Source organism: Salvelinus namaycush, chromosome 27 (genome assembly GCF_016432855.1).
Source record: "Salvelinus namaycush isolate Seneca chromosome 27, SaNama_1.0, whole genome shotgun sequence".
NCBI classification, from domain to species: Eukaryota; Metazoa; Chordata; class Actinopteri; order Salmoniformes; family Salmonidae; genus Salvelinus; species Salvelinus namaycush.
The window spans coordinates 15452259-15480169 of NC_052333.1; the positions used below are offsets into that span (position 1 = coordinate 15452259).

Here is a 27911-nt window from a genome sequence, read left to right on the forward strand (position 1 = left end):
CTCTCTTACCTCTACACAGTTTCTCTCTCTCTCTCTTACCTCTACACAGTTTCTCTCTCTCTCTCTCTCTTACCTCTACACAGTTTCTCTCTCTCTCTTACCTCTACACAGTCTCTCTCTCTCTCTCTCTCTCTTACCTCTACAGTCTCTCTCTCTCTTACCTCTACAGTCGCTCTCTCTCTATCTCTCTCTTACCTATAGTCTCTCTCTCTCATACCTCTACACAGTCTCTCTCTCTCTCTCTCTTACCTCTACAGTCTCTCTCTCTCTTACCTCTACAGCCTCTCTCTCTCTCTCTTACCTCTACACAGTTTCTCTCTCTCTCTCTTACCTCTACAGTCTCTCTCTCTCTCTTACCTCTACACAGTTTCTCTCTCTCTCTTACCTCTACAGTCTCTCTCTCTCTCTTACCTCTACACAGTCTCTCTCTCTCTCTCTCTCTCTTACCTCTACACAGTTTCTCTCTCTCTCTCTTACCTCTACACAGTCTCTCTCTCTCTCTCTCTCTCTTACCTCTACAGTCTCTCTCTCTCTTACCTCTACAGTTTCTCTCTCTCTCTCTCTCTCTCTCTCTCTCTCTTACCTCTACAGTTTCTCTCTCTCTCTTACCTCTACAGTCTCTCTCTCTCTCTTACCTCTACAGTTTCTCTCTCTCTCTTACCTCTACACAGTCTCTCTCTCTCTCTTACCTCTACAGTTTCTCTCTCTCTCTTACCTCTACAGTCTCTCTCTCTCTTACCTCTACACAGTCTCTCTCTCTCTTACCTCTATAGTTTCTCTCTGTCTCTTACCTCTACACAGTCTCTCTCTCTCTTACCTCTACAGTTTCTCTCTCTCTCTCTCTCTCTCTCTCTCTCTCTCTCTCTCTCTTACATCTACAGTCTCTCTCTCTCTCTCTTACCTCTACAGTCTCTCTCTCTCTCTCTCTCTCTTACCTCTACAGTTTCTCTCTCTCTCTCTTACCTCTACAGTTTCTCTCTCTCTCTTACCTCTACACAGTCTCTCTCTCTCTCTTACCTCTACAGTTTCTCTCTCTCTCTTACCTCTACAGTCTCTCTCTCTCTTACCTCTACACAGTCTCTCTCTCTCTTACCTCTACAGTTTCTCTCTCTCTCTCTCTCTCTCTCTCTCTCTCTCTTACCTCTACAGTCTCTCTCTCTCTCTTACCTCTACAGTTTCTCTCTCTCTCTTACCTCTACACAGTCTCTCTCTCTCTCTTACCTCTACAGTTTCTCTCTCTCTCTTACCTCTACAGTCTCTCTCTCTCTCTTACCTCTACAGTTTCTCTCTCTCTCTTACCTCTACACAGTCTCTCTCTCTCTTACCTCTACAGTTTCTCTCTCTCTCTCTCTCTCTCTCTCTCTTACCTCTACAGTCTCTCTCTCTCTCTTACCTCTACAGTCTCTCTCTCTCTCTTACCTCTACAGTCTCTCTCTCTCTCTTACCTCTACAGTCTCTCTCTCTCTCTTACCTCTACAGTCTCTCTCTCTTACCTCTACAGTCTCTCTCTCTCTCTCTTACCTCTACAGTTTCTCTCTCTCTCTTACCTCTACAGTCTCTCTCTCTCTTACCTCTACAGTGTATCTCTCTCTCTTACCTCTACACAGTCTCTCTCTCTCTCTTACCTCTACAGTTTCTCTCTCTCTCTTACCTCTACAGTCTCTCTCTCTCTTACCTCTACACAGTCTCTCTCTCTCTTACCTCTACAGTTTCTCTCTCTCTCTCTCTCTCTTACCTCTACAGTCTCTCTCTCTCTCTTACCTCTATCTACACAGTCTCTCTCTCTCTTTTACCTCTACAGTTTCTCTCTCTCTCTCTCTCTCTCTTACCTCTACAGTCTCTCTCTCTCTCTTACCTCTACACAGTTTCTCTCTCTCTCTCTTACCTCTACAGTTTCTCTCTCTCTCTCTCTCTCTCTCTTACCTCTACAGTCTCTCTCTCTTACCTCTACACAGTCTCTCTCTCTCTCTCTTACCTCTACAGTCTCTCTCTCTTACCTCTACACAGTCTCTCTCTCTCTCTTACCTCTACAGTCTCTCTCTCTCTTACCTCTACACAGTCTCTCTCTCTCTCTTACCTCTACAGTCTCTCTCTCTCTCTTACCTCTACACAGTCTCTCTCTCTCTCTCTTACCTCTACACAGTCTCTCTCTCTCTCTTACCTCTACACAGTTTCTCTCTCTCTCCCTCTTACCTACACAGTCTCTCTCTCTCTCTCTCTCTTACCTCTACACAGTTTCTCTCTCTCTCTCTTACCTCTACACAGCTCTTCATGCCAGCAGCAGCAGCGTAGTGTAGACAGGTGCTGTTCCTGTTGTCTGTAGCGTTAATGTTAACCCTTTCATACTGTCCTCTGTCCAGCCTAGCCCCGGTCCAGCTCAGGATCATCTGGACACACACACACAATATTGTTAGCACTCTAATGTATTTGTGTGTGTGTTCTTTGTGTGTGTATTATTTGTGTGTGTCTGTGTATCTATACCTGTAGGCAGTCTGCCCTGCGTTGTTCGTCTCTCTGTGGTCTGGCCAGTCTGGGAGACAGTGCCCCCTCTGGCAGCAGCAGGATGTGCGCTCCCTGACACAGCGCATGCAGACATGTCTCATTCTGCACGTTACGCTTGTTAGGGTTCCCTTCTTTACTGAAAAGGAACGACCTGGAGGGGGTGGGTGAGAGAGTGAGGTTTACCATCTTTACAGAAGAGGAACCGTCCTTTCATAGCATATTTTAAAAGCAGAGTGGACAGATGACAGACATTCCAGTTCCAAGTCAACATTATGCTGGGGCTGCAGTTCTCAGGTAGTTTATATTCAACATCTCTGTCTGTCTACAGATCCATTTACTGATTACCTCCCCTTCATCATCTACTCCCTCTCTCCTCTCCCTCCCCATCCCCCTCTCCTCTTCCTCCACCTCACGGCTCTCTCCTCTCCTCTCCCCATCCCTCTCTCCTCTTCCTCCACCTCACGGCTCTCTCCTCTCCCTCTCCACCCCCCTCTCCTCTTCCTCCACCTCACGGCTCTCTCCTCTCCTCTCCCCATCCCCCTCTCCTCTTCCTCCACCTCAGGGCTCTCTCCTCTCCTCTCCCTCCCCACCCCCCTCTCCTCTTCCTCCACCTCAGGGCTCTCTCCTCTCCTCTCCCTCCCCACCCCCCTCTCCTCTTCCTCCACCTCACGGCTCTCTCCTCTCCCTCTCCACCCCCCTCTCCTCTTCCTCCACCTCACGGCTCTCTCCTCTCCTCTCCCCATCCCCCTCTCCTCTTCCTCCACCTCAGGGCTCTCTCCTCTCCTCTCCCTCCCCACCCCCCTCTCCTCTTCCTCCACCTCACGGCTCTCTACTCTCCCTCCCCATCCCCCTCTCCTCTTCCTCCACCTCACGGCTCTCTACTCTCCCTCCCCATCCCCCTCTCCTCTTCCTCCACCTCACGGCTCTCTACTCTCCCTCTCCACCCCCCTCTCCTCTTCCTCCACCTCACGGCTCTCTACTCTCCCTCCCCCCCCCCCTCTCCTCTTCCTCCACCTCACGGCTCTCTACTGTCCCTCCCCATCCCCCTCTCCTCTTCCTCCACCTCACGGCTCTCTACTCTCCCTCCCCCTCCCCCTCTCCTCTTCCTCTACCTCACGGCTCTCTACTCTCCCTCCCCATCCCCCTCTCCTCTTCCTCCACCTCACGGCTCTCTACTCTCCCTCCCCATCCCCCTCTCCTCTTCCTCCACCTCATGGCTCTCTACTCTCCCTCCCCATCCCCCTCTTCCTCCACCTCACGGCTCTCTACTCTCCCTCCCCATCCCCCTCTCTTCTTCCTCCACCTCACGGCTCTCTACTCTCCTCTCCCTCCCCACCCCCCTCTCCTCTTCCTCCACCTCACGGCTCTCTACTCTCCCTCCCCATCCCCCTCTCCTCTTCCTCCACCTCACGGCTCTCTACTCTCCCTCCCCATCCCCCTCTCCTCTTCCTCCACCTCACGGCTCTCTACTCTCCCTCTCCACCCCCCTCTCCTCTTCCTCCACCTCACGGCTCTCTACTCTCCCTCTCCACCCCCCTCTCCTCTTCCTCCACCTCACGGCTCTCTACTGTCCCTCCCCATCCCCCTCTCCTCTTCCTCCACCTCACGGCTCTCTACTCTCCCTCCCCACCCCCCTCTCCTCTTCCTCTACCTCACGGCTCTCTACTCTCCCTCCCCATCCCCCTCTCCTCTTCCTCCACCTCACGGCTCTCTACTCTCCCTCCCCATCCCCCTCTCCTCTTCCTCCACCTCACGGCTCTCTACTCTCCCTCCCCATCCCCCTCTTCCTCCACCTCACGGCTCTCTACTCTCCCTCCCCATCCCCCTCTCTTCTTCCTCCACCTCACGGCTCTCTACTCTCCCTCTCCTCTGCTGAATCTGTGAGAAACAGCATTTATCACACAGCAATAACCACTGTAGCAATAATCGCATAATCTGACACACAGGCAGAAAGACAGACTGAAATACATTCTGCTAAGTACACATCAGATAAGCGCACACTTCGGTCAAGTGCACTCAAACAGATGGCTGAATGGAAAAGTAATTTGGTAGGCAGGAAGGTACCGAAATAGACCTGCAGTTAGCTAACTGGCCTTTAACACACACACACACACACACAATTAGCTGGCCTTTTCAACCCGCTTCCTCTGACCCCTGTAATCACCCAGAGAGAGAAAAGAAGGAGGGGAGGATGAGTGAAAGGAAGATTTTTAAAAAAATAGGCTCATTGACAACCTGTCATCTCCTCCCAGGGGTCAGACTGCTAACACACTGGAACTCTCTCTTCTTCTCTCTCCCTTTCTCACTCCATCGCTCCCTGTATCCCTGGAACATATCTAAGGGGTGTTACCTGAGCAGGCGTGTCATGGCGTGCCTGCAGGTGTAGTGGAGGGGTGTGTTGTGTTGGTAGGTCTCTCCGTAAGACGCGTTGGGGTCCAGCCCCTCTCTGAACTGGCTGTTGCCCTCGTACAGTTGCCATGCCAACGCCTCGTCCCCGCTGACTAGAGCCTTCCGGAACTTAGTGGCTGTGTTCCCCATCACTGCCCTACAGGGGGCGTCGCACTGGAATCATTCAGCACAATTAATCATCTTCATCATTCAGAATTTATATATATATATGTGTGTGTTAATAACATACAGTACCGGTCAAAAGTTTGGACACACCAACTCATTCAAGGGTCTTTCTTTATTTGTACTATTTTCTACATTGTAGAATAATTGTGAAGACATCAAAACTATGAAATAACACATATGGAATTATGTAGTAACCAAAAAGGTGTGCGCCACAATTGATATGCCTGAGTTAAGAGGACCTGGTGAAACTCTACTTTAGAACAAGGAAATCCTTGTTCCTTTAGCACATAATAACCATATTATAAGTTGTCCCTGTCATGGTGCCTTTCGATTTCCTACAATTTTGTAGTCATTATTATTCCTTGTTTGTTATTATAGCTAAGATTCAACGGTGGTTATTGGTAAGAGTAGAGATGGGATTGGGAATGGGTGACTGGGAGGGCATCAGACACTTCTCTGAGGTGTGTGTGGGGATTCCACTCATCTCACTTCAGTCTCTCGTGGACCCACTCTGCCCAAGTAGACCACCACCAGCCACTATATTTTAATTTAATTTAATTAAATAAGGTAATACAAACTGACCACAATACTTAAGAGACAGTCTGTCTCCAATACATGTACAATTACATAATTCACAGACTTTTGGTACATTAGTTGCAGCTTAAAAGCCCTAAAAACCATAGCACCTCAAAGTAAAAGAAGTACTCTGCTTTACGTTTTTTGTGTGTTTTCTGTTAAATGTCTGCTCAGGCCACATGCTCACACGCTCTATATGTTTTGTACACTCAGGATACAGTGCATTTTGAAAATATTCAGACCCCTTGACTTTCTCCACATTTTGTTACATTACAGCCTTATTCTAAAATTGATAAGATAAAAATGTTCCCTAATCAATCTACACACAATACCACATAATGACATCACAATACCCCATAATGACATCACAATACCACATAATGACAAAGCAAAAACAGGTTTTTAGACATTTTTGCACATCTATATATGTCACGTTCCTGACCTGTTTTCTGTGTTTTGGTATGTGTTTATTGGTCAGGGCGTGAGTTTGGGTGGGTAGTCTATGTTTTCTGTTTCTATGTTGGTTTTGGGTTGCCTGGTATGGCTCTCAATTAGAGGCAGGTGTTTGACGTTTCCTCTGATTGAGAGTCATATTAAGGTAGGTTGTTCTCACTGTTTGTTTGTGGGTGATTGTCGTCCGTGTCTGTGTCTGCGCACCACACGGGACTGTAGCGTTCGTTTGTAATAGTCTGTTCCTGTTCGTGCGTTCTTCATGTTTTATGTAAGTTCTCTCGTTCAGGTCTGTCTACTTCGTTTTGTTGTTTTGTAAATTATCAAGTGTTCTTCGTGTGTTTAGTTTCGTCTTGTTAAATAAAGTTCATTATGTATTCACAACCCGCTGCACGTTGGTCCAATCACTACTCCTCCTCTTCGTATGAAGAGGAGGAGGAACACCGTTACAGAATCACCCACCAAACCCAGATCAAGCAGCGGGTTAACGGACAGCAACGACAGCGCAAGAAGGAGGAATGGACATGGGAGGATGTTTTGGACGGTAAGGGTTGCTACACATGGGAGGAGATCCTGGCTGGGAAGGATCGCCTCCCATGGGAACAGCTGGAGGCAGCTCGGAGAGCGGAGAAAACCGGAGAGAGGAACCGGCGTTATGAGGGGACGTGTCTAGCACGGAAGCCCGAAAAGCCCGTGAGTACTACCCAAAAATTTCTTGGGGGGGGGCTAAGAGGTAGTGGGCCGGCTAAGAGGTAGTGGGCCGAGGGCAGGTAGGAGACCTGCGCCCACTTCCCAGGCTAACCGTGGAGAGCGGGAGTACGGGCAGACACCGTGTTACGCAGTAGAGCGCACGGTGTCTCCTGTACGTGTTCATAGCCCGGTGCGGGTTATTCCACCTCCCCGCACTGGTAGGGCTAGATTGGGCATTGAGCCAAATGTCATGAAGCCGGCCCTACATATCTGGTCACCAGTACGTCTCCTTGGGCCGGCTTACATGGCACCAGCCTTACGCATGGTGTCCCCGGTTCGCCTACATAGCCCGGTGCGGGTTATTCCACCTCCCCGCACTGGTCAGGCGACGGGGAGCATACAACCAGGTAAGGTTGGGCAGGTTCAGTGCTCAAGGGAGCCAGTACGCCTACATGGTCCGGTATATCCAGCGCCACCTTCCCGCCCCAGCTCAGTACCACCAGTGCCTGCACCACGCACCAAGCCTCATGTGCGTCCTCAGAGCCCTGTACGCACTGTTCCTTCTCCCCGCACTCGCCATGAGGTGCGTGACCTCAGCCCGGTACCACCAGTGCCGGTACCACGCACCAGGCCTATAGTGCGCATCGAGAGTCCAGTGTGCCCTGTTCCTGCTCCCCGCACTAGCCTTGAGGTGCGTGTCTCCAGTCCGGTACCACCAGTTCCGGCACCACGCACCAGGCCTACTGTGCGCCTCAGCGGGTCAGAGAAGGCTGTCTGCCCAACGCCGCCTGCACTGCTCGTCTGCCCAGCACCGTCTGAGCCATCTGTCTGCCCAGCGCCGTCTGAGCCATCTGTCTGCCCAGCGCCGTCTGAGCCATCTGTCTGCCCAGCGCCGTCTGAGCCATCTGTCTGCCCAGCGCCTTCTGAGCCATCCGTCTGCCCAGCGCCTTCTGAGCCATCCGTCTGCCCAGCGCCTTCTGAGCCATCCGTCTGCCCAGCGCCTTCTGAGCCATCCGTCTGCCCAGCGCCTTCTGAGCCATCCGTCTGCCCAGCGCCTTCTGAGCCATCCGTCTGCCACGAGCCATTAGAGCCGCCCGTCTGTCCCGAGCCATTAGAGCCGTCCGTCAGTCAGGAGCCGCTAGAGCCGTCCGTCAGTCAGGAGCCGCTAGAGCCGTCCGTCAGTCAGGAGCTGCCAGAGCCGCCAGCCAGTCAGGAGCTGCCAGAGCCGCCAGCCAGTCAGGAGCTGCCAGAGCCGCCAGCCAGTCAGGAGCTGCCAGAGCCGCCAGCCAGTCAGGAGCTGCCAGAGCCGCCAGCCAGTCAGGAGCTGCCAGAGCCGCCAGCCAGTCAGGAGCTGCCAGAGCCGCCAGCCAGTCAGGAGCTGCCAGAGCTGCCCTACAGTCATGAGCTGCCCTACAGTCATGAGCTGCCCTACAGTCATGAGCTGCCCTCCAGTCATGAGCTGCCCTACAGTCATGAGCTGCCCTACAGTCATGAGCTGCCCTTCAGTCATGAGCTGCCCTTCAGTCATGAGCTGCCCTCCAGTCATGAGCTGCCCTCCAGTCATGAGCTGCCCTCCAGTCATGAGCTGCCCTACAGTCATGAGCTGCCCTACAGTCATGAGCTGCCACTCAGTCATGAGCTGCCACTCAGTCATGAGCTGCCACTCAGTCCGGAGCTGCCACCCAGTCCGGAGCTGCCACCCAGTCCGGAGCTGCCACTCAGTCCGGAGCTGCCATTAGTACAGAGTTGTCCCTCTGTCCTAAGCTACCGCTCTGTCCGGAGCTACCTCTCTGTCCGGAGCTACCTCTCTGTCCTGAGCTACCTCTCTGTCCTGAGCTACCTCTCTGTCCTGAGCTGTCTCCTCTATGTAGGAGGGGCCTTAGTGAAGGTTCCTGGACCATGGTCGGGGGCGAGGGTCGCCACTCAAAGGACGCTAAGGAGGGGGACAAAGACAGTGGTGGAGTGGTGTCCTCGTCCACCGCCGGAGCCGCCACCGCGGACAGATGCCCACCCAGACCCTCCCCTTGAGTTTTAGGGGTGCGCCCGGAGTTCGCACCTTGAGGGGGGGTTCTGTCACGTTCCTGACCTGTTTTCTGTGTTTTGGTATGTGTTTATTGGTCAGGGCGTGAGTTTGGGTGGGTAGTCTATGTTTTCTGTTTCTATGTTGGTTTTGGGTTGCCTGGTATGGCTCTCAATTAGAGGCAGGTGTTTGACGTTTCCTCTGATTGAGAGTCATATTAAGGTAGGTTGTTCTCACTGTTTGTTTGTGGGTGATTGTCGTCCGTGTCTGTGTCTGCGCACCACACGGGACTGTAGCGTTCGTTTGTAATAGTCTGTTCCTGTTCGTGCGTTCTTCATGTTTTATGTAAGTTCTCTCGTTCAGGTCTGTCTACTTCGTTTTGTTGTTTTGTAAATTATCAAGTGTTCTTCGTGTGTTTAGTTTCGTCTTGTTAAATAAAGTTCATTATGTATTCACAACCCGCTGCACGTTGGTCAAATCACTACTCCTCCTCTTCGTATGAAGAGGAGGAGGAACATCGTTACAATATATTTAAAAAAAAAAATGAAATATCACATAAATGCAGTACCAGTCAAAGGTTTGGACACACCTACTCATTTCTACATTGTGGAATAATAGTGAAGACATCAAAACTATAAAATAACACATATGAAATGATGTAGTAACCAAAAAAGTGTTAAACAAATCTAAATATATTTTAGATTCTTCAAAGTAGCCTTGATGACAGCTTTGCACATTCTTGGCATTCTCTCAACCAGCTTCACCTGGAATGCTATTCCAACAGTCTTGAAGGAGTTCCCACATATGCTGAGCACTTGTTATCTGCTTTTCCTTCACTCTGCAATCGAACTCATCCCAAACCATCTCATTTGGGTTGAGGTCGGGTGATTGTGGAGGCCAGGTCATCTGAGGCAGCACTCCTTCACTCTCCTTCTTGGTCAAATAACCCTTACACAGCCTAGAGGTGTGTTGGGTCATTGTCCTGTTAAAAAACAAATTATAGTCCCACTAAGCGCAAACCAGATGGAATGGCGTATTGCTGCAGAATGCTGTGGTAGCCATGCTGATTAAGTGTGCCTTGAATTCTAAATAAATAACAGACAGTATCACTAGCAAACAACCCCACACCATCATACCTCCTCCTCCATGCTTCACGGTGGGAACCACACATGCAAAGATCATCCGTTCACCTACTATGCGTCTTACAAAGACATGGCGGTTGGAACCAAAAATCTCAAATTTGGACTCATCAGACCAAAGGACAGATTTCCACTGGTCTAATGTCCATTGCTCGTGTTTCTTGGCCCAAGCAAGTCTCTTCTTCTTATTGGTGTCCTTTAGTAGTGGTGTCTTTGCAGCAATTCGACCATGAAGACCTGACTCATGCAGTCTCCTCTGAACAGTTGCTGTTGAAATGTGTCTGTTACTTGAACTCTGAAGCATTTATTTGGGCTGCAATTTCTGAGGCTGGTAACTGAACTTATCCTCTGCAGCAGAGGTAACTCTGGGTCTTCCTTTCCTGTGGTGGTACTAATGAGAGCCAGTTTCATCATAGCACTTGATGGTTTTTGCAACTGCACTTGAAGAAACTTTCAAAGTTATTGAAATGTTACAGATTGACTGACCTTCATGTCTTAAAGTAATGATGGACTGTCGCTTCTCTTTGCTTATTTGAGCTGTTCTTGCCATAATATGGACTTGCTATTTTACCAAATAGGGCTGGCTTCTATATACCACCCCTACCTTGTCACAACACAACTGATTGGCTCAAACGCATTAAGGAAAACAATTCCACAAATTAACTTTTAACAAGGCACACCTGTTAATTGAAATGCATTCCAGGTGACTACCTCATGAAGCTGGTTGAGAGAATGCCAAGAGTGTGCAAAGCTGTCATCAAGGCAAAGGGTGGCTACTTTGAAGAATCTCAAATATAAAATATATTTAGATTTGTTTAACACCTTTTTGGTTACTACATGATTCCATATGTGTTATTTCATATTTTTGATGTTGTCACTATTATTCTACAAGAAAATTGTAAAAATAAAGAAAAACCCTGGAATGAGTAGGTGTGTCCAAACTTTTGACTAGTACTGTATATGTAATAATACAATACATGCATGTAATAATTCATCATTAATTTGAATCTTTGATAATAATAAGCACTTACCTCCGCTATTCAGTCCTCACCTCCTCTTCCTCTCCTACTCCTCCTCTTCCTCTCCTCCTCCACTCACAGCTCAGACATGGCCCATACCCTCACCCTGCAGAGAGAGGGGGAGAGAGAGAAAGAGAGAGAGAGGGTGGGGGGGTCAATTAATCAATCAACTAATCTATCAATCTATGAAACATCCAACATGACTAAGGTACTGATTAACTGAATAGGGCTAATATTAATTGCCACGTCAACTATATAAGCTACAGTATCTGGATCCACAGACCCCATCATTTATAAACAGTCTCTGTGTTCCACCATTTTCTGCTCCAGTAAGTCTGCTGTAGACAGGGAGGGTGTGTATGTGTGTGTAGGTGGGGGGCTACTGATAGTTTATAGGTCACGCTGTCTGTTCTACTCTCAACTCCACACAGCTTCAGTTGCTTCCAGCACACTTCACCTCCCTCTCTCCCCTCACATCATTGCAGCATCCTCAAACCAATAATCACAGTTTTCCATTGACAAAAAATGAACAACCACTGGCTTTTGGTGGCATGTTGTGTTTATAACAAACTGCTTGTGTTTATAACACATAGCTTCATAATACAAAATGTATCACACACAAAGTGTTTATAAGCGTATTATAATGAAGTTGGCTAAACACAATAAGTTGCCAGCCAGCTACTTACATTTTCACACCAGGGAGAAGTACCAAGAACAATACACAGTGTAAAAGTGTCAGACTCAAGACAAAGAGAAGTTAGCTGGCTAGTGCACAGAGTCTGTCACCCTGACTTCTCTAACGTACTGTAGCTAGCTATATCGTCATCTGTCCATGCGGCCACCTGTCATGTAGCCTAAGGCTATACCATTAACTTTGGCTGGTTGCTTTATTTGGTGCTGTCTGGCTCTTTCACCAGGTCAGTATGGACAGACTTGCTCACTTGTTCGCTAGCTACGACCTAGCCATTCATGACTAGCTAACAATAATAGCTAGTCATAGCTACATGGCTAGCTGCCACCGTTCTGCTAGCTAGCTACATCTGGCTGACGTGAATGTCTGTAGTGTAGTTAAACGCGATGCCAAGTTATGCTGGTTCAAACTGATGCTAGGGCTGTGGTTAATTTTAACAGCTAGTGTCTGTCTTGGTGGGCCTCAATTCAGCCTTGTCAAATCATTATAATTATAGCTACTTAGCTACAACTGGCTAACAGCTAGCTAGCTAATGACAGCAGTGGCAGCATCTAGCTGATAGCTAACACCCATCATTAGCTACTTAGCTATCAAGCTACTTACAACATCGATTCACTTGGTCATCAGTTGGACATACAAACATTCATAATACCGTTATTTCATAATTTTCCTTCTCGACTCCCCACCATCATCTCCTTCTTTCTTTCTCTCTCCAATCTCAGTTCTTCTCAGTGATGATGCGAGATGCTGCTGTTTCTGTTGTTGCTGGCAGGAAAAGGCATCATACGCATGAGCAGCACAAGCTGTCACTGGCCATTTACACCTGATTGTTCAATAAATGTCTCTGTCTCCTTGTCTTCCTTTATCAGAGATGGTTAGAAAAGTTGTTTTAAAAAATGCCTAAAATTTGTCCAAATCATTCAAATTTGCAAACTGTAGAAGTAAAAAACACTCAAAGCACATGAAAGTCTTCTGATTTTGTTTATTACACATAATACATGTTTATTACACAACTCTAAAGTCCATAGCACAACATTATAGATAGTGCTGTTTTTAATATTTTTACAACGAATTCTAGACAACATTAGACTATGTGCCCCCCCCCCCCCCCCCCCCCCCCCATCTCTCTCTCCTCTACTCTTCTTGACGGCAGATGCCCAGTCTGCAGGCTTCACACAGGGCTTTCTCATGGGGCCTCTTCTACACTTTCTCTGATCCTTCTGACCCTTCCTCTTCCTCCTCCTCCTCCTCCACCCCCTCCTCTCCGTAGCAGTTCTTCCTAATCTTTCCAAACAGCCGGAGCAGTGCCTCTTCCACCTCATTCTTTGAAAAGCCTGGAAGTTCAAACACTTCACGGCAGCGTCTGCATGCCTGGCCGAAAGGCCGCATCAGGACGGTTCCCCGGCCTGTCTCATCCCACAGCCGATAACGGAACACTACCACCACCCGTGCCGACGGCCATGTCTTAGAACACTCACCACACTGGAACCTGAGGGAGACAGTTAGAGGGGGAGAGACAAGAGAAGGAGGGAGCATTACAATGAGAGCATATCTCCATCATGTCCAAGTTAACAGAAGGAGTTGAAGACAAGTGGTTTGTTTTCACATTGTGGTGCTGCAGTGCCAATCTTCTAAATCTGTGAGCTGCTGAGCTCTTTGTGGAGCCAAGTCGGGGAAATCCATAGAGATTGATAGAGGGCTCATCTTTGTACCTGTGCTAGAGTTGTCGGATTGTCTGTTAGTCAATTCTGAACTTTTCGCTCTCAGCGTTCAGAGCACACACTGGATGCTCTGGACGAGGAGTAGGGTTCAACCGAGCGTTCTGACCTCACAACCGCAGTCAAACCCCCAAGCTAACTAGCAAAATGTGGCTACCTTGCTAGCTACTTCCAGACACAAATGAGAGAACACTCACACTGGCCACACTCGCCCTAGCAGAGCTGGTTAAGCTTTCATGTTATCTAGAGCATTAGTGACTGTAACTGTGCTGCTGGCAACAATTTAATTATGTTTTTTTGCTGATGTTTAATGACACCGGTCATATTCAGGTGTTGCGCTTCCTAAATTCATCAATTATTCTGCGCTCTGGTACATTCAGACCAGAGTGCTCTGAAATCGGAGTAGATAGCCAGTGTGAATTTACAAACGCACCAGAGCCGCCATGAGCAGAGTGCATGCAGAGCTAGCTGCCTGCGCGGAGGGAGCGAGTGACAGACATAGAGGAGCAGCTAATGGAATGACTAATGGAGGAAGTTATCTCTGTGTTTCGGGCAGGGCCGGGCTTTAAATTTGGCAAAAGCAATCGGAACTGGGTAGGGCAGGGCCTGAATGTCACAGGCACGGGTAGGGATTGGGCTTAAAATTCATGCACGTGCAGGGCTCTACAACAGGGTCACCAGAAGGGATCAGCCAATGAAGTTGGAAGTCCCACCCAGTTGACTAGATTAAAATTAGGGAAGCCCTCAATGGCGCTGCCCATGCTAATAGGGCCTTTTGGCCACTAGAGGCCTCTATCATTCTCTATGGGCAAATCACAGGCCTATACATAAAAAGCATAAATACAATTATAGTAAGGGAAAAACGTACTGTCCGTAGGCACAGTGGCTGTACACCCGCCATCTTCTCCTCCTCTCCTCCTTGGCGAGTGTTTCTGTCAGGCCGTAGTTGAAGTGGAAGGCCCACTGGTCACTGCTGCCCAGCTCATCATCCAACATCTCCTCAAAACACTCTGACCATAGGGTGGGCATCCAGTCTGCACAACACACACACAAACACACGTAACAGTATAACTTTAGTACGTCGCCTCGCCAGGGACCCTCTGCACACATCAACAACGGTCGCCCACGAAGCATCGTTACCCATCGCTCCACAAAGGCCTACTTCTAGGTTTCAGAGCAAGTGACGTAACTGATTGAAACGCTATTGCGCGTACCCGCTAACTAGCTAGTCATTTCACATCCGTTACACTCACCCCCCTTTAACCTCCTCCTTCTCCGCAGCAACCAGTGATCCGGGTCAACAGCATCAATGTAACAGTATAACGTCCCCTCGCCCCGACACGGGCGCGAACCAGGGACCTTCTGCACACATCAACAACAGTCACCCACGAAGCGTCGTTACCCATCGCTCCACAAAAGCCGCGGCCCTTGCAGAGCAAGGGGAAACACTACTTCTAGGTTTCAGAGCAAGTGACTTAACTGATTGAAACGCTATTGCGCGTACCCGCTAACTAGCTAGCCATTTCACATCCGTTACACACACACACACAGATCAGGACTGGTCAGAAAGTGCAGATGGGGCCTATTAAAGAACTTTCCAGATGAATGCACATACATTTGCCTAGGCCTACTGCCATTATGTAAATAAACAAACAAAAACTATAACGAAAACTATACCGGATAAAATAAACAAAATAACTTAAAAGTATTCATTGCCTACAGTACCTGTATTCATGGTCCTCAATTTTGGAGAACAAATGCTAAAGAATGTTGAAGAACAAATGAACAAAATGCTGTTGGTGTTGTTATATTGCTCGGTATGAGCTGGGAATATTTATATGGTCCCGGGTGCTATGGCCTTGACGTTGGGATTTGGAAACTGAAATGTAACGTCTACTTTCGCTGAGGATGTGTATGCGGTCCAGGGTACTATTGCCCTGACGTTGCGATTTGGAAACCGAAACTCGCCGTCTACTTTCACGTTTTGCTGGCCAAGTTCTTGGCATGCTGCCCACTGTACCCTGTCTCACATTGTCACTGAGCGCAACTGAAGACCAGCACTCTAGAGACAATATTTTTTACAAACCCCAGAAACTGAACTGTTACATAAATAGAGCCATGACTGTATGGAACACTATTCCACATCAAGTAACTGATGCAAGCAGTAAATTTAGATTTTAAAAAACAGATTTTAAAAACACCTTATGGATCAGCAGGGACTGTGAAGCAACACAAACATAGGCGCAGACACATGCATACACACACGATAACATACGCACTATACACACATATACACATGGATTTAGTACTGTTTTTAAAATGGTATAAACTGCCTTAATTTTGCTGGACCCCAGGAAGATGGTGATCCATAATAAATACAAATACATGCAAAGGCTCTGTCCCATTCTGTCATGTTCACTGACAGTTAGGCCATAAAGACAAGCATGATCCTGACCACTGCCATTTTTTATCAATTGAACATTTGCTGGATACAGATAATTGTAGGCCCAACAGAAAATTATTATAATAAAACAAGGCTCCTAGATGATAAAGTAATCTCTAAGTAGACGTAACTGTTGGTTTAGTGTGTTACTCAAATAATTTCTGGGTAACAATAAAGTTACTATAATGTTTCAGTTACAATGGTCAAGAAACAACTGTAACTGTTCTGTGAACCATGGTGTGTTTTTATATACACTGAACTAACAAATAAATGCAACATGCAACAATTTCAAAGACTTTACTGAGTTACAGTTCATATAAGGAAATCAGTCAATTAAATTCATTATGGCCTAATCTATGGATTTCACATGACTGGGAATACAGATATGCATTTGTTGGTCATAGATACCTTAAAAAAAGGGGGTGTGGATTCAGAAAACCAGTCAGTATCTGGTCTGATCACCAGACTTGGCGGGAACTGGAGCAAGCTGTCGTACACGTCGATCCAGAGCATCCCAAACATGCTCAATGGGTGACATGTCTGGTGAGTATGCAGGCCATGGAAGAACTGGGATATTTTCAGCTTCCAAGAATTGTGTCCAGATCCTTGCGACATGGGGCCGTGCATTATCATGCTGAAACATGAGGTGATGGTGGCGGATGAATGGCACAACAGTGGGCCTAAGGCTCTCGTCAAAGTATCTCTGTGCATTCCAATTGCCATTGATAAAATACAATTGTGTTCGTTGTTCGTAGCTTATGCCTGCCCATATCATAACCCCACCGCCACCATGGGGCACACATGTAGCAGTTGTGAGGTCGATTGGACGTACTGCCAAATTGTCTAAAACGGCTTTGGAGGAGGCTTATGGTAGAGAAATTAACATGAAATTCTCTGGCAACAGCTCTGGTGGAAATCCCTGCAGTCAGCATACCAATTGCATCTGTGGTATAGTGTTTTGTGACAAAACTGCACATTTTACGGTGGCCTTTTATTGTCCCCAGCACAATGTTTTTATTGTCCCCAGCACAATGTTTAATCAGCTTCTTGATGTGCCACAACTGTTAGGTGGATGGATTATCTTGGCAAAGAAGAAATGCTCACTAACAAAGATGTAAATACATTTGTGCACCAAATTTGAGAGAAATAAGCTTTTTGTGCGTTTGGTCAATTTCTGAGATGTTTTATTTCAGCTCCTGAAAACACTTTACATGATGCATTACTATTTTAGTTCATTGTAGATTGGACTACTATACAACATAGTATTTACGTTAATTTTATTCAGGAAAACAAGGACCAAAACAAGAAGCAGGCAGATAGTAATAGCAGGCGCAGTAGTAGTTGCCCTTTTCTTTGATTTCTGAGGTAAGATAGGAATGACAGTTAAGATTTTGTTCTGTAAATAGTGGTTCTTAACCTTTTTAGTTTTTCTGTACCCCTAATAAAATTTTGCTCTGCCTCAGAGTATACTTCCTGAAGTACCTCCTCATGTCCAGTTTACCAGTTGGCCTATGTTCCTATGAGTCTTACCAAGTATCGCAGGTGGATAGGCCTGGGCCAAGTACCCACAGGGGAACACTGATATGGTATGTGGGAACACCAACCCCATGTTGAAAACCACTGCAGTAATAAGCAAAAGGATTCAGTGAGTCAAAATGGCATTTGTCATACATGTTTATCCATGTGACGCAGTAGGTAGAGCACTTGCAATGGCAGGGTTGTGGGTTCAATACCCACGGGGAACCAGTATGAAAAAATAAAAAAATGTATGCACTCACTACTGTACGTTGCTCTGCACCAAAGCTGTGGAACAATAGCATGTAAAGGAGGGGAACAATTGAGGGTTCTTCTACATAATATAAGTGTTCATTATTAATTATGGTAAGCTGAAAAACAATGAAAATTTAGTTTTTCATTGGTTGGTTTATTACTGTACTATACTCCCGTTACCTTGTTTATGCAATTAGTATCTTAAATGATCAGTTAACTGTTGCAGTTTCTTGTGGACTGCATATTACCTGATACAATTATAAATACATCACATCCCACTGGGCACAGACATTAATTCAACGTCTATTCCACGTTGGTTCCAAGTCATTTTTGTCACGACTTCTCCCGAAGTCGGTTCCTCTCCTTGTTCGGGCGGTGTTCGGCGGTCTTCTAGCCATCGCCAGCCACCGGTCTTCTAGCCATCGCCGATCCATTTTTCATGTTCCATTTGTTTTGTCTGATTGTCACACTCACCTGGTTTCAATTCCCTAATTACATGTTGTATATGTTCCCTCTGTTTCCCCCATGTCCTTATTGGGCATTGTTCATTGTAAGTACGTGTGCATTTTGTGACTGGTTCGAGACGGGTTTTGTGCCCATGTGTTTTTTGTTATTTTTGTAAGCCGGGAGTTATGTGCATTAAACAGCTCCAACCATTTACCAAGTTCTGCTCTACTGCGTTTGACTTCCATGCCACCAGTTACGCACCCCTTGACAATTTTATTGAAATGACGTGGAAACAACAGTTATTCAACCAGTGTGTGTCCAGTGGGACATATGACAATCAGAGCCACATATTTTAGTAACTAAAAAGTGAAGAATGATTGACCCACAATCGAAAGTCTTTCAAAGAATTGGTTGAAATCTAGAAACGTTTATTAATGACAAATGTGAAACCACACACACACACACACACACACACACACACACACACACACACACACACACACACACACACACACACACACACACACACACACACACACACACACACACACACACACACACACACACACACACACACACACACACACAGCCCCTATGAGCCCAAGGTAATGAGTGGGTATGGCAACTGACTGATTCTGAGTGAATAACACAACAGGATCCAAACATATGACAACATCCATGCAAACATGTTCTAGGGCTTGATTCAATCAGACTAGCGTTGGTCGACACCCGCATAGCGGTTGTTTTGGAGGTTTCCAGAGGTGGAACTGCATTATAGCTGTCAAATCTACAAGCGACTCTGGTGTAACCTTATCGCCTATACTGCCATTGGATGCAACGAAACCACCTGACTTTACATCAGACAAATCCCATGCAGCCGCGTTAGAAGTTCCTACAGCCGTGTTACAAGATCAAACACATGAATGCGTGATGTTCTATTATAGGCCCTACTGATAGGCTTTAAATCCCCCCCATCCAAATTAAACAGAGAATTATCCAATAGCATACACTTTCTATCGCTGGTTGATTCAACAAGTGTGTGCGCGGTGGGAAGGAAGGGAGTGGTTTGTGACACACAAGAGCAACTGTGGGTTTTTGCTCGATCTGATTTTAGAAAGAAGATAAAAAAAGGTCTGGAGTACAGGAGAGTCTATATGGAAACTAGTGACGCGTTGCCATTTATCATACAAATCAAGTTTTATGCATGGGTGGAGTTGGCTGGCAGCAGACTGGGCTGTGGGTGAAGTAGGCCAGGTACTGGTGGCAGCAGATTTGGCACTGGAGGTGGTGGTATAGTCAACCAGAAGACTACCAACTGTGGGGTCCATTGCATAGTGCTCAAAATCAGTCACCTCCTAGTCTGGGTCCATTTCCTCCTGCATGGTCTTCCCAGTTGGCCTGAGCAGGTAGTCCACACACCAATCAGCTCTCCTGAAAATGAAAAACAGAACAGAATGAAAAACAAGACAAAAATAAATTAATAGGATTACTCACAATATCTTAATCAAATCAAAACACGGACACAATTTTGTTTCTGCCATGTTTTAATGGATGTAGTAATATTAGTTAATTAAGAAACAACAGTGTGTTATGTACTGAGGTTCCTCATAAAGGCTATAGAAGGAGGGGAGCATTTACAGAGGCTCAAGCATAGCTAGAGCTGTCCTGAGAGACAGCAGAGGCAGTGGTGGTCTTCACAGGGGCTGTAGCAGAGCTGGCGGTGCCCTGAGAGACGGCAGAGGCAGTGGTGGTCTTCAGAGGCTGTAGCAGAGCTGGCGGTGCCCTGAGAGACGGCAGAGGCAGTGGTGGTCTTCACAGAGGCTGAAGCAAAGCAGGCGGTGCCCTGAGAGACAGCAGTGGCAGTGGTGGTCTTCAGAGGCTGTAGCAGAGCTGGCGGTGCCCTGAGAGACAGCAGAGGTAGTGGTGGTCTTCACAGAGGCTGTAGCAGAGCTGGCTGTGCCCTGAGAGACAGCAGAGGCAATGGTGGTCTTCAGAGGCTGTAGCAGAGCTGACGGTGCCCTGAGAGACAGCAGAGGAAGTGGTGGTCTTCACAGGGGCTGTAGCAGAGCTGGCGGTGCCAGGAGAGACAGCAGAGGAAGTGGTGGTCTTCACAGGGGCTGTAGCAGAGCTGGCGGTGCCCTGAGAGACGGCAGAGGCAGTGGTGGTCTTCACAGAGGCTGAAGCAAAGCAGGCGGTGCCCTGAGAGACAGCAGTGGCAGTGGTGGTCTTCAGAGGCTGTAGCAGAGCTGGCGGTGCCCTGAGAGACAGCAGAGGTAGTGGTGGTCTTCACAGAGGCTGTAGCAGAGTTGACGGTGCCCTGAGAGACAGCAGAAGCAGTGGTGGTCTTCACAGAGGCTGTAGCAGAGCTGGCGGTGCCCTGAGAGACAGCAGAGGCAGTGGTGGTCTTCACAGGGGCTGTAGCAGAGCTGGCGGTGCCAGGAGAGACAACAGAGGCAGTGGTGGTCTTCACAGAGGCTGTAGTAGAGCTAGAGCTGCCCTGAGAGACAGCAGAGGCAATGGTGGTCTTCACAGAGGCTGTAGCAGAGCTGGCTGTGCCCTAAGAGACAGCAGAGGCAATGGTGGTCTTCAGAGGCTGTAGCAGAGCTGACGGTGCCCTGAGAGACAGCAGAGGAAGTGGTGGTCTTCACAGGGGCTGTAGCAGAGCTGGTGGTGCCAGGAGAGACAGCAGAGGAAGTGGTGGTCTTCACAGGGGCTGTAGCAGACCTGGCGGTGCCCTGAGAGACAGCAGAGGCAGTGGTGGTCTTCACAGAGGCTGTAGCAGAGCTGGCGGTGCCCTGAGAGACGGCAGAGGCAGTGGTGGTCTTCACAGAGGCTGAAGCAAAGCAGGCGGTGCCCTGAGAGACAGCAGTGGCAGTGGTGGTCTTCAGAGGCTCTGTAGCAGAGCTGGAGGTGCCAGGAGAGACAACAGAGGCAGTGGTGGTCTTCACAGAGGCTGTAGTAGAGCTAGAGCTGCCCTGAGAGACAACAGAGGCAGTGGTGGTCTTCACAGAGGCTGTAGCAGAGCTGGCTGTGCCCTGAGAGACAGAAGAGGAAGTGGTGGTCTTCACAGGGGCTGTAGCAGAGCTAGAGCTACCCTGAGAGACAGCAGTGGCAGTGGTGGTCTTCAGAGGCTGTAGCAGAGCTGGCGGTGCCCTGAGAGACAGCAGAGGTAGTGGTGGTCTTCACAGAGGCTGTAGCAGAGCTGGCTGTGCCCTGAGAGACAGCAGAGGCAATGGTGGTCTTCAGAGGCTGTAGCAGAGCTGACGGTGCCCTGAGAGACAGCAGAGGAAGTGGTGGTCTTCACAGGGGCTGTAGCAGAGCTGGCGGTGCCAGGAGAGACAGCAGAGGAAGTGGTGGTCTTCGCAGGGGCTGTAGCAGAGCTGGCGGTGCCCTGAGAGACGGCAGAGGCAGTGGTGGTCTTCACAGAGGCTGAAGCAAAGCAGGCGGTGCCCTGAGAGACAGCAGTGGCAGTGGTGGTCTTCAGAGGCTGTAGCAGAGCTGGCGGTGCCCTGAGAGACAGCAGAGGTAGTGGTGGTCTTCACAGAGGCTGTAGCAGAGTTGACGGTGCCCTGAGAGACAGCAGAAGCAGTGGTGGTCTTCACAGAGGCTGTAGCAGAGCTGGCGGTGCCCTGAGAGACAGCAGAGGCAGTGGTGGTCTTCACAGGGGCTGTAGCAGAGCTGGCGGTGCCAGGAGAGACAACAGAGGCAGTGGTGGTCTTCACAGAGGCTGTAGTAGAGCTAGAGCTGCCCTGAGAGACAGCAGAGGCAATGGTGGTCTTCACAGAGGCTGTAGCAGAGCTGGCTGTGCCCTAAGAGACAGCAGAGGCAATGGTGGTCTTCAGAGGCTGTAGCAGAGCTGACGGTGCCCTGAGAGACAGCAGAGGAAGTGGTGGTCTTCACAGGGGCTGTAGCAGAGCTCGTGGTGCCAGGAGAGACAGCAGAGGAAGTGGTGGTCTTCACAGGGGCTGTAGCAGACCTGGCGGTGCCCTGAGAGACAGCAGAGGCAGTGGTGGTCTTCACAGAGGCTGTAGCAGAGCTGGCGGTGCCCTGAGAGACGGCAGAGGCAGTGGTGGTCTTCACAGAGGCTGAAGCAAAGCAGGCGGTGCCCTGAGAGACAGCAGTGGCAGTGGTGGTCTTCAGAGGCTCTGTAGCAGAGCTGGAGGTGCCAGGAGAGACAACAGAGGCAGTGGTGGTCTTCACAGAGGCTGTAGTAGAGCTAGAGCTGCCCTGAGAGACAACAGAGGCAGTGGTGGTCTTCACAGAGGCTGTAGCAGAGCTGGCTGTGCCCTGAGAGACAGAAGAGGAAGTGGTGGTCTTCACAGGGGCTGTAGCAGAGCTAGAGCTACCCTGAGAGACAGCAGAGGCAGTGGTGGTCTTCAGAGACTGTAACAGAGCTGGCTGTGCCCTGAGAGACAGCAGAGGCGGTGGTGGTCTTCACAGAGGCTGTAGCAGAGCTGGCGGTGCCCTGAGAGACAGCAGAGGCAGTGGTGGTCTTCACAGGGGCTGTAGCAGAGCTGGCGGTGCCCTGAGAGACAGCAGAGCCAGTGGTGGTCTTCACAGAGGCTGTAGCAGAGCTGGCGGTGCCCTGAGAGACAACAGAGGCAGTGGTGGTCTTCAGAGGCTGTAGCAGAGCTGGCTGTGCCCTGAGAGACAGCAGAGGCAGTGGTGGTCTTCACAGGGGCTGTAGCAGAGCTAGAGCTACCCTGAGAGACAGCAGAGGCAGTGGTGGTCTTCACAGAGGCTGTAGCAGAGCTGGCGGTGCCCTGAGAGACAGCAGAGGAAGTGGTGGTCTTCACAGGGGCTGTAGCAGAGCTGACGGTGCCAGGAGAGACAGCAGAGGAAGTGGTGGTCTTCACAGGGGCTGTAGCAGACCTGGCGGTGCCCTGAGAGACAGCAGAGGCAGTGGTGGTCTTCACAGAGGCTGTAGCAGAGCTGGCGGTGCCCTGAGAGATAGCAGAGGCAGTGGTGGTCTTCACAGGGGCTGTAGCAGAGCTGGAGGTGCCAGGAGAGACAACAGAGGCAGTGGTGGTCTTCACAGGGGCTGTAGTAGAGCTGGCGGTGCCCTGAGAGACAGCAGAGGCAATGGTGGTCTTCAGAGGCTGTAGCAGAGCTGGCTGTGCCCTGAGAGACAGCAGAGGAAGTGGTGGTCTTCACAGGGGCTGTAGCAGAGCTAGAGCTACCCTGAGAGACAGCAGAGGCAGTGGTGGTCTTCACAGAGGCTGTAGCAGAGCTGGCTGTGCCCTGAGAGACAGCAGAGGCAGTGGTGGTCTTCACAGAGGCTGTAGCAGAGCTGGCGGTGCCCTGAGAGACAGCAGTGGCAGTGGTGGTCTTCACAGGGGCTGTAGCAGAGCTGGCGGTGCCCTGAGAGACGGCAGAGGCAGTGGTGGTCTTCACAGAGGCTGAAGCAGAGCTGGCGGTGCCCTGAGAGACAGCAGAGGCAGTGGTGGTCTTCACAGGGGCTGTAGCAGACCTGGCCGTGCCCTGAGAGACAGCAGTGGCAGTGGTGGTCTTCACAGAGGCTGAAGCAGAGCTGGCGGTGCCCTGAGAGACAGCAGAGGCAGTGGTGGTCTTCAGAGGTTGTAGCAGAGCTGGCGGTGCCCTGATAGACAGCAGAGGTAGTGGTGGTCTTCACAGAGGCTGTAGCAGAGCTGCCGGTGCCCTGAGAGACAGCAGAAGCAGTGGTGGTCTTCACAGGGGCTGTAGCAGACCTGGCGGTGCCCTGAGAGACAGCAGAGGCAGTGGTGGTCTTCACAGAGGCTGTAGCAGAGCTGGCGGTGCCCTGAGAGATAGCAGAGGCAGTGGTGGTCTTCACAGGGGCTGTAGCAGAGCTGCCCTGCGAGACAGTAGAGGCAGTGGTGGTCTTCACGGGGGCTGTAGCAGAGCTGGAGGTGCCAGGAGAGACAACAGAGGCAGTGGTGGTCTTCACAGAGGCTGTAGTAGAGCTAGAGCTGCCCTGAGAGACAGCAGAGGCAATGGTGGTCATCACAGAGGCTGTAGCAGAGCTGGCGGTGCCCTGAGAGACAGCAGAGCCAGTGGTGGTCTTCACAGAGGCTGTATTAGAGCTGGCGGTGCCCTGAGAGACAACAGAGGCAGTGGTGGTCTTCAGAGGCTGTAGCAGAGCTGGCTGTGCCCTGAGAGACAGCAGAGGAAGTGGTGGTCTTCACAGGGGCTGTAGCAGAGCTAGAGCTACCCTGAGAGACAGCAGAGGCAGTGGTGGTCTTCACAGAGGCTGTAGCAGAGCTGGCGGTGCCCTGAGAGACAGCAGAGGAAGTGGTGGTCTTCACAGGGGCTGTAGCAGAGCTGGCGGTGCCAGGAGAGACAGCAGAGAAAGTGGTGGTCTTCACAGGGGCTGTAGCAGACCTGGCGGTGCCCTGAGAGACAGCAGAGGCAGTGGTGGTCTTCACAGAGGCTGTAGCAGAGCTGGCGGTGCCCTGAGAGATAGCAGAGGCAGTGGTGGTCTTCACAGGGGCTGTAGCAGAGCTGGAGGTGCCAGGAGAGACAACAGAGGCAGTGGTGGTCTTCACAGAGGCTGTAGTAGAGCTAGAGCTGCCCTGAGAGACAGCAGAGGCAATGGTGGTCTTCACAGAGGCTGTAGCAGAGCTGGCTGTGCCCTGAGAGACAGCAGAGGCAGTGGTGGTCTTCACAGGGGCTGTAGCAGACCTGGCGGTGCCCTGAGAGACAGCAGAGGCAGTGGTGGTCTTCACAGAGGCTGTAGCAGACTGTAGCAGGCGGAGGTGCCAGAGAGACAACAGAGGCATGGTGGTCTTCACAGAGGCTGTAGTAGAGCTAGAGCTGCCCTGAGAGACAGCAGAGGCAGTGGTGGTCTTCACAGAGGCTGAGACAGCAGAGGCAGTGGTGGTCTTCAGAGGCTGTAGCAAGAGCTGGCGGTGCCCTGAGAGACAGCAAGGCAGTGGTGGTCTTCACGAGGCTGTAGCAGAGCTGGCTGTGCCTGAGAGACAGCAGAGGCAGTGATGGTCCTTCACAGAGGCTGTAGCAGAGCTGGCGGTGCCCTGAGAGACAGCAGTGGCAGTGGTGGTCTTCACAGAGGCTGTAGCAGAGCTGGCGGTGCCCTGAGAGACAGCAGAGGCAGTGGTGGTCTTCAGAGGCTGTAGCAGAGCTGGCGGTGCCCTGAGAGACAACAGAGGCAGTGGTGGTCTTCAGAGGCTGTAGCAGAGCTGGCTGTGCCCTGAGAGACAGAAGAGGAAGTGGTGGTCTTCACAGGGGCTGTAGCAGAGCTAGAGCTACCCTGAGAGACAGCAGAGGCAGTGGTGGTCTTCACAGAGGCTGTAGCAGAGCTGGCTGTGCCCTGAGAGACAGCAGAGGCAGTGGTTGTCTTCACAGGGGCTGTAGCAGAGCTGGCAGTGCCCTGAGAGACAGCAGAGCCAGTGGTGGTCTTCACAGAGGCTGTAGCAGAGCTGGCGGTGCCCTGAGAGACAACAGAGGCAGTGGTGGTCTTCAGAGGCTGTAGCAGAGCTGGCTGTGCCCTGAGAGACAGAAGAGGAAGTGGTGGTCTTCACAGGGGCTGTAGCAGAGCTAGAGCTACCCTGAGAGACAGCAGAGGCAGTGGTGGTCTTCACAGAGGCTGTAGCAGAGCTGGCTGTGCCCTGAGAGACAGCAGAGGCAGTGGTGGTCTTCACAGAGGCTGTAGCAGAGCTGGCGGTGCCCTGAGAGACAGCAGAGGCAGTGGTGGTCTTCACATGGGCTGTAGCAGAGCTGGCGGTGCCCTGAGAGACAGCAGAGCCAGTGTTGGTCTTCACAGAGGCTGTAGCAGAGCTGGCGGTGCCCTGAGAGACAACAGAGGCAGTGGTGGTCTTCAGAGGCTGTAGCAGAGCTGGCTGTGCCCTGAGAGACAGCAGAGGAAGTGGTGGTCTTCACAGGGGCAGTAGCAGAGCTAGAGCTACCCTGAGAGACAGCAGAGGCAGTGGTGGTCTTCACAGAGGCTGTAGCAGAGCTGGCTGTGCCCTGAGAGACAGCAGAGGCAGTGGTGGTCTTCACAGAGGCTGTAGCAGAGCTGGCTGTGCCCTGAGAGACAGCAGTGGCAGTGGTGGTCTTCACAGAGGCTGTAGCAGAGCTGGCGGTGCCCTGAGAGACAGCAGAGGCAGTGGAGGTCTTCAGAGGCTGTAGCAGAGCTGGCGGTGCCCTGAGAGACAGCAGAGGCAGTGGTGGTCTTCACAGAGGCTGTAGCAGAGCTGGCGGTGCCCTGAGAGACAGCAGAGGAAGTGGTGGTCTTCACAGGGGCTGTAGCAGAGCTAGAGCTACCCTGAGAGACAGCAGTGGCAGTGGTGGTCTTCACAGAGGCTGTAGCAGAGCTGGCGGTGCCCTGAGAGACAGCAGAGGCAGTGGTGGTCTTCAGAGGCTGTAGCAGAGCTGGCGGTGCCCTGAGAGACAGCAGAGGCAGTGGTGGTCTTCACAGAGGCTGTAGCAGAGCTGGCGGTGCCCTGAGAGACAGCAGAGGAAGTGGTGGTCTTCACAGGGGCTGTAGCAGAGCTAGAGCTACCCTGAGAGACAGCAGAGGCAGTGGTGGTCTTCACAGAGGCTGTAGCAGAGCTGGCTGTGCCCTGAGAGACAGCAGAGGCAGTGGTGGTCTTCACAGAGGCTGTAGCAGAGCTGGCTGTGCCCTGAGAGACAGCAGAGGCAGTGGTGGTCTTCACAGAGGCTGTAGCAGAGCTGGCTGTGCCCTGAGAGACAGCAGAGGCAGTGGTGGTCTTCACAGGGGCTGTAGCAGAGCTGGCGGTGCCCTGAGAGACAGCAGAGGCAGTGGTGGTCTTCACAGAGGCTGTAGCAGAGCTGGCGGTGCCCTGAGAGACAACAGAGGCAGTGGTGGTCTTCAGAGGCTGTAGCAGAGCTGGCGGTGCCCTGAGAGACAGCAGAGGAAGTGGTGGTCTTCACAGGGGCAGTAGCAGAGCTAGAGCTACCCTGAGAGACAGCAGAGGCAGTGGTGGTCTTCACAGAGGCTGTAGCAGAGCTGGCTGTGCCCTGAGAGACAGCAGAGGCAGTGGTGGTCTTCACAGAGGCTGTAGCAGAGCTGTAGCAGATCTGGCGGTGCCTTGAGAGACAACAGTGGCAGTGGTGGTCTTCACAGAGGCTGTAGCAGAGCTGGCGGTGCCCTGAGAGACAGCAGAGGCAGTGGTGGTCTTCAGAGGCTGTAGCAGAGCTGGCGGTGCCCTGAGAGACAGCAGAGGCAGTGGTGGTCTTCACAGAGGCTGTAGCAGAGCTGGCTGTGCCCTGAGAGACAGCAGAGGCAGTGATGGTCTTCACAGAGGCTGTAGCAGAGCTGGCGGTGCCCTGAGAGTTAGCAGTGGCAGTGGTGGTCTTCACAGAGGCTGTAGCAGAGCTGGCGGTGCCCTGAGAGACAGCAGAGGCAGTGGTGGTCTTCAGAGGCTGTAGCAGAGCTGGCGGTGCCCTGAGAGACAGCAGAGGCAGTGGTGGTCTTCACAGGGGCTGTAGCAGAGCTGGCGGTGCCCTGAGAGACAGCAGAGCCAGTGGTGGTCTTCACAGAGGCTGTAGCAGAGCTGGCGGTGCCCTGAGAGACAACAGAGGCAGTGGTGGTCTTCAGAGGCTGTAGCAGAGCTGGCTGTGCCCTGAGAGACAGCAGAGGAAGTGGTGGTCTTCACAGGGGCAGTAGCAGAGCTAGAGCTACCCTGAGAGACAGCAGAGGCAGTGGTGGTCTTCACAGAGGCTGTAGCAGAGCTGGCTGTGCCCTGAGAGACAGCAGAGGCAGTGGTGGTCTTCACAGAGGCTGTAGCAGAGCTGGCGGTGCCCTGAGAGACAGCAGTGGCAGTGGTGGTCTTCACAGAGGCTGTAGCAGAGCTGGCGGTGCCCTGAGAGACAGCAGAGGCAGTGGAGGTCTTCAGAGGCTGTAGCAGAGCTGG

At 50.9% G+C, this 27911-nt stretch overlaps 2 protein-coding genes across 2 annotated transcripts in view; both read right to left on the reverse strand.

The window, feature by feature from the left end:
• The window catches only part of ankib1a (ankyrin repeat and IBR domain containing 1a), a 33113-nt gene extending 22081 nt beyond the window's left edge, over window positions 1-11032 (reverse strand). Inside the window, exons 1-4 of the mRNA XM_038966094.1 lie at window positions 10983-11032; window positions 4853-5064; window positions 2482-2653; window positions 2256-2387 (exon numbers count right to left, since the gene is read on the reverse strand). Of these exons, the coding sequence (XP_038822022.1) occupies window positions 2256-2387; window positions 2482-2653; window positions 4853-5040 (492 nt within the window). The 5' untranslated portion in view covers window positions 5041-5064; window positions 10983-11032. The remainder of the gene's footprint in view (window positions 1-2255; window positions 2388-2481; window positions 2654-4852; window positions 5065-10982) is intronic.
• Window positions 11033-12771: 1739 nt separating this feature from the next.
• LOC120022595 (receptor-transporting protein 3-like) lies at window positions 12772-15316 on the reverse strand. The gene is made up of 3 exons (XM_038966565.1): window positions 15105-15316; window positions 14248-14413; window positions 12772-13150 (listed from the first exon to the last, which is right to left on the reverse strand). Exons 1-3 carry the CDS (start codon window positions 15112-15114, stop codon window positions 12862-12864), a joined length of 465 nt encoding a protein of 154 aa, XP_038822493.1. The 5' UTR covers window positions 15115-15316; the 3' UTR covers window positions 12772-12861.
• Window positions 15317-27911: the final 12595 nt, after the last annotated feature.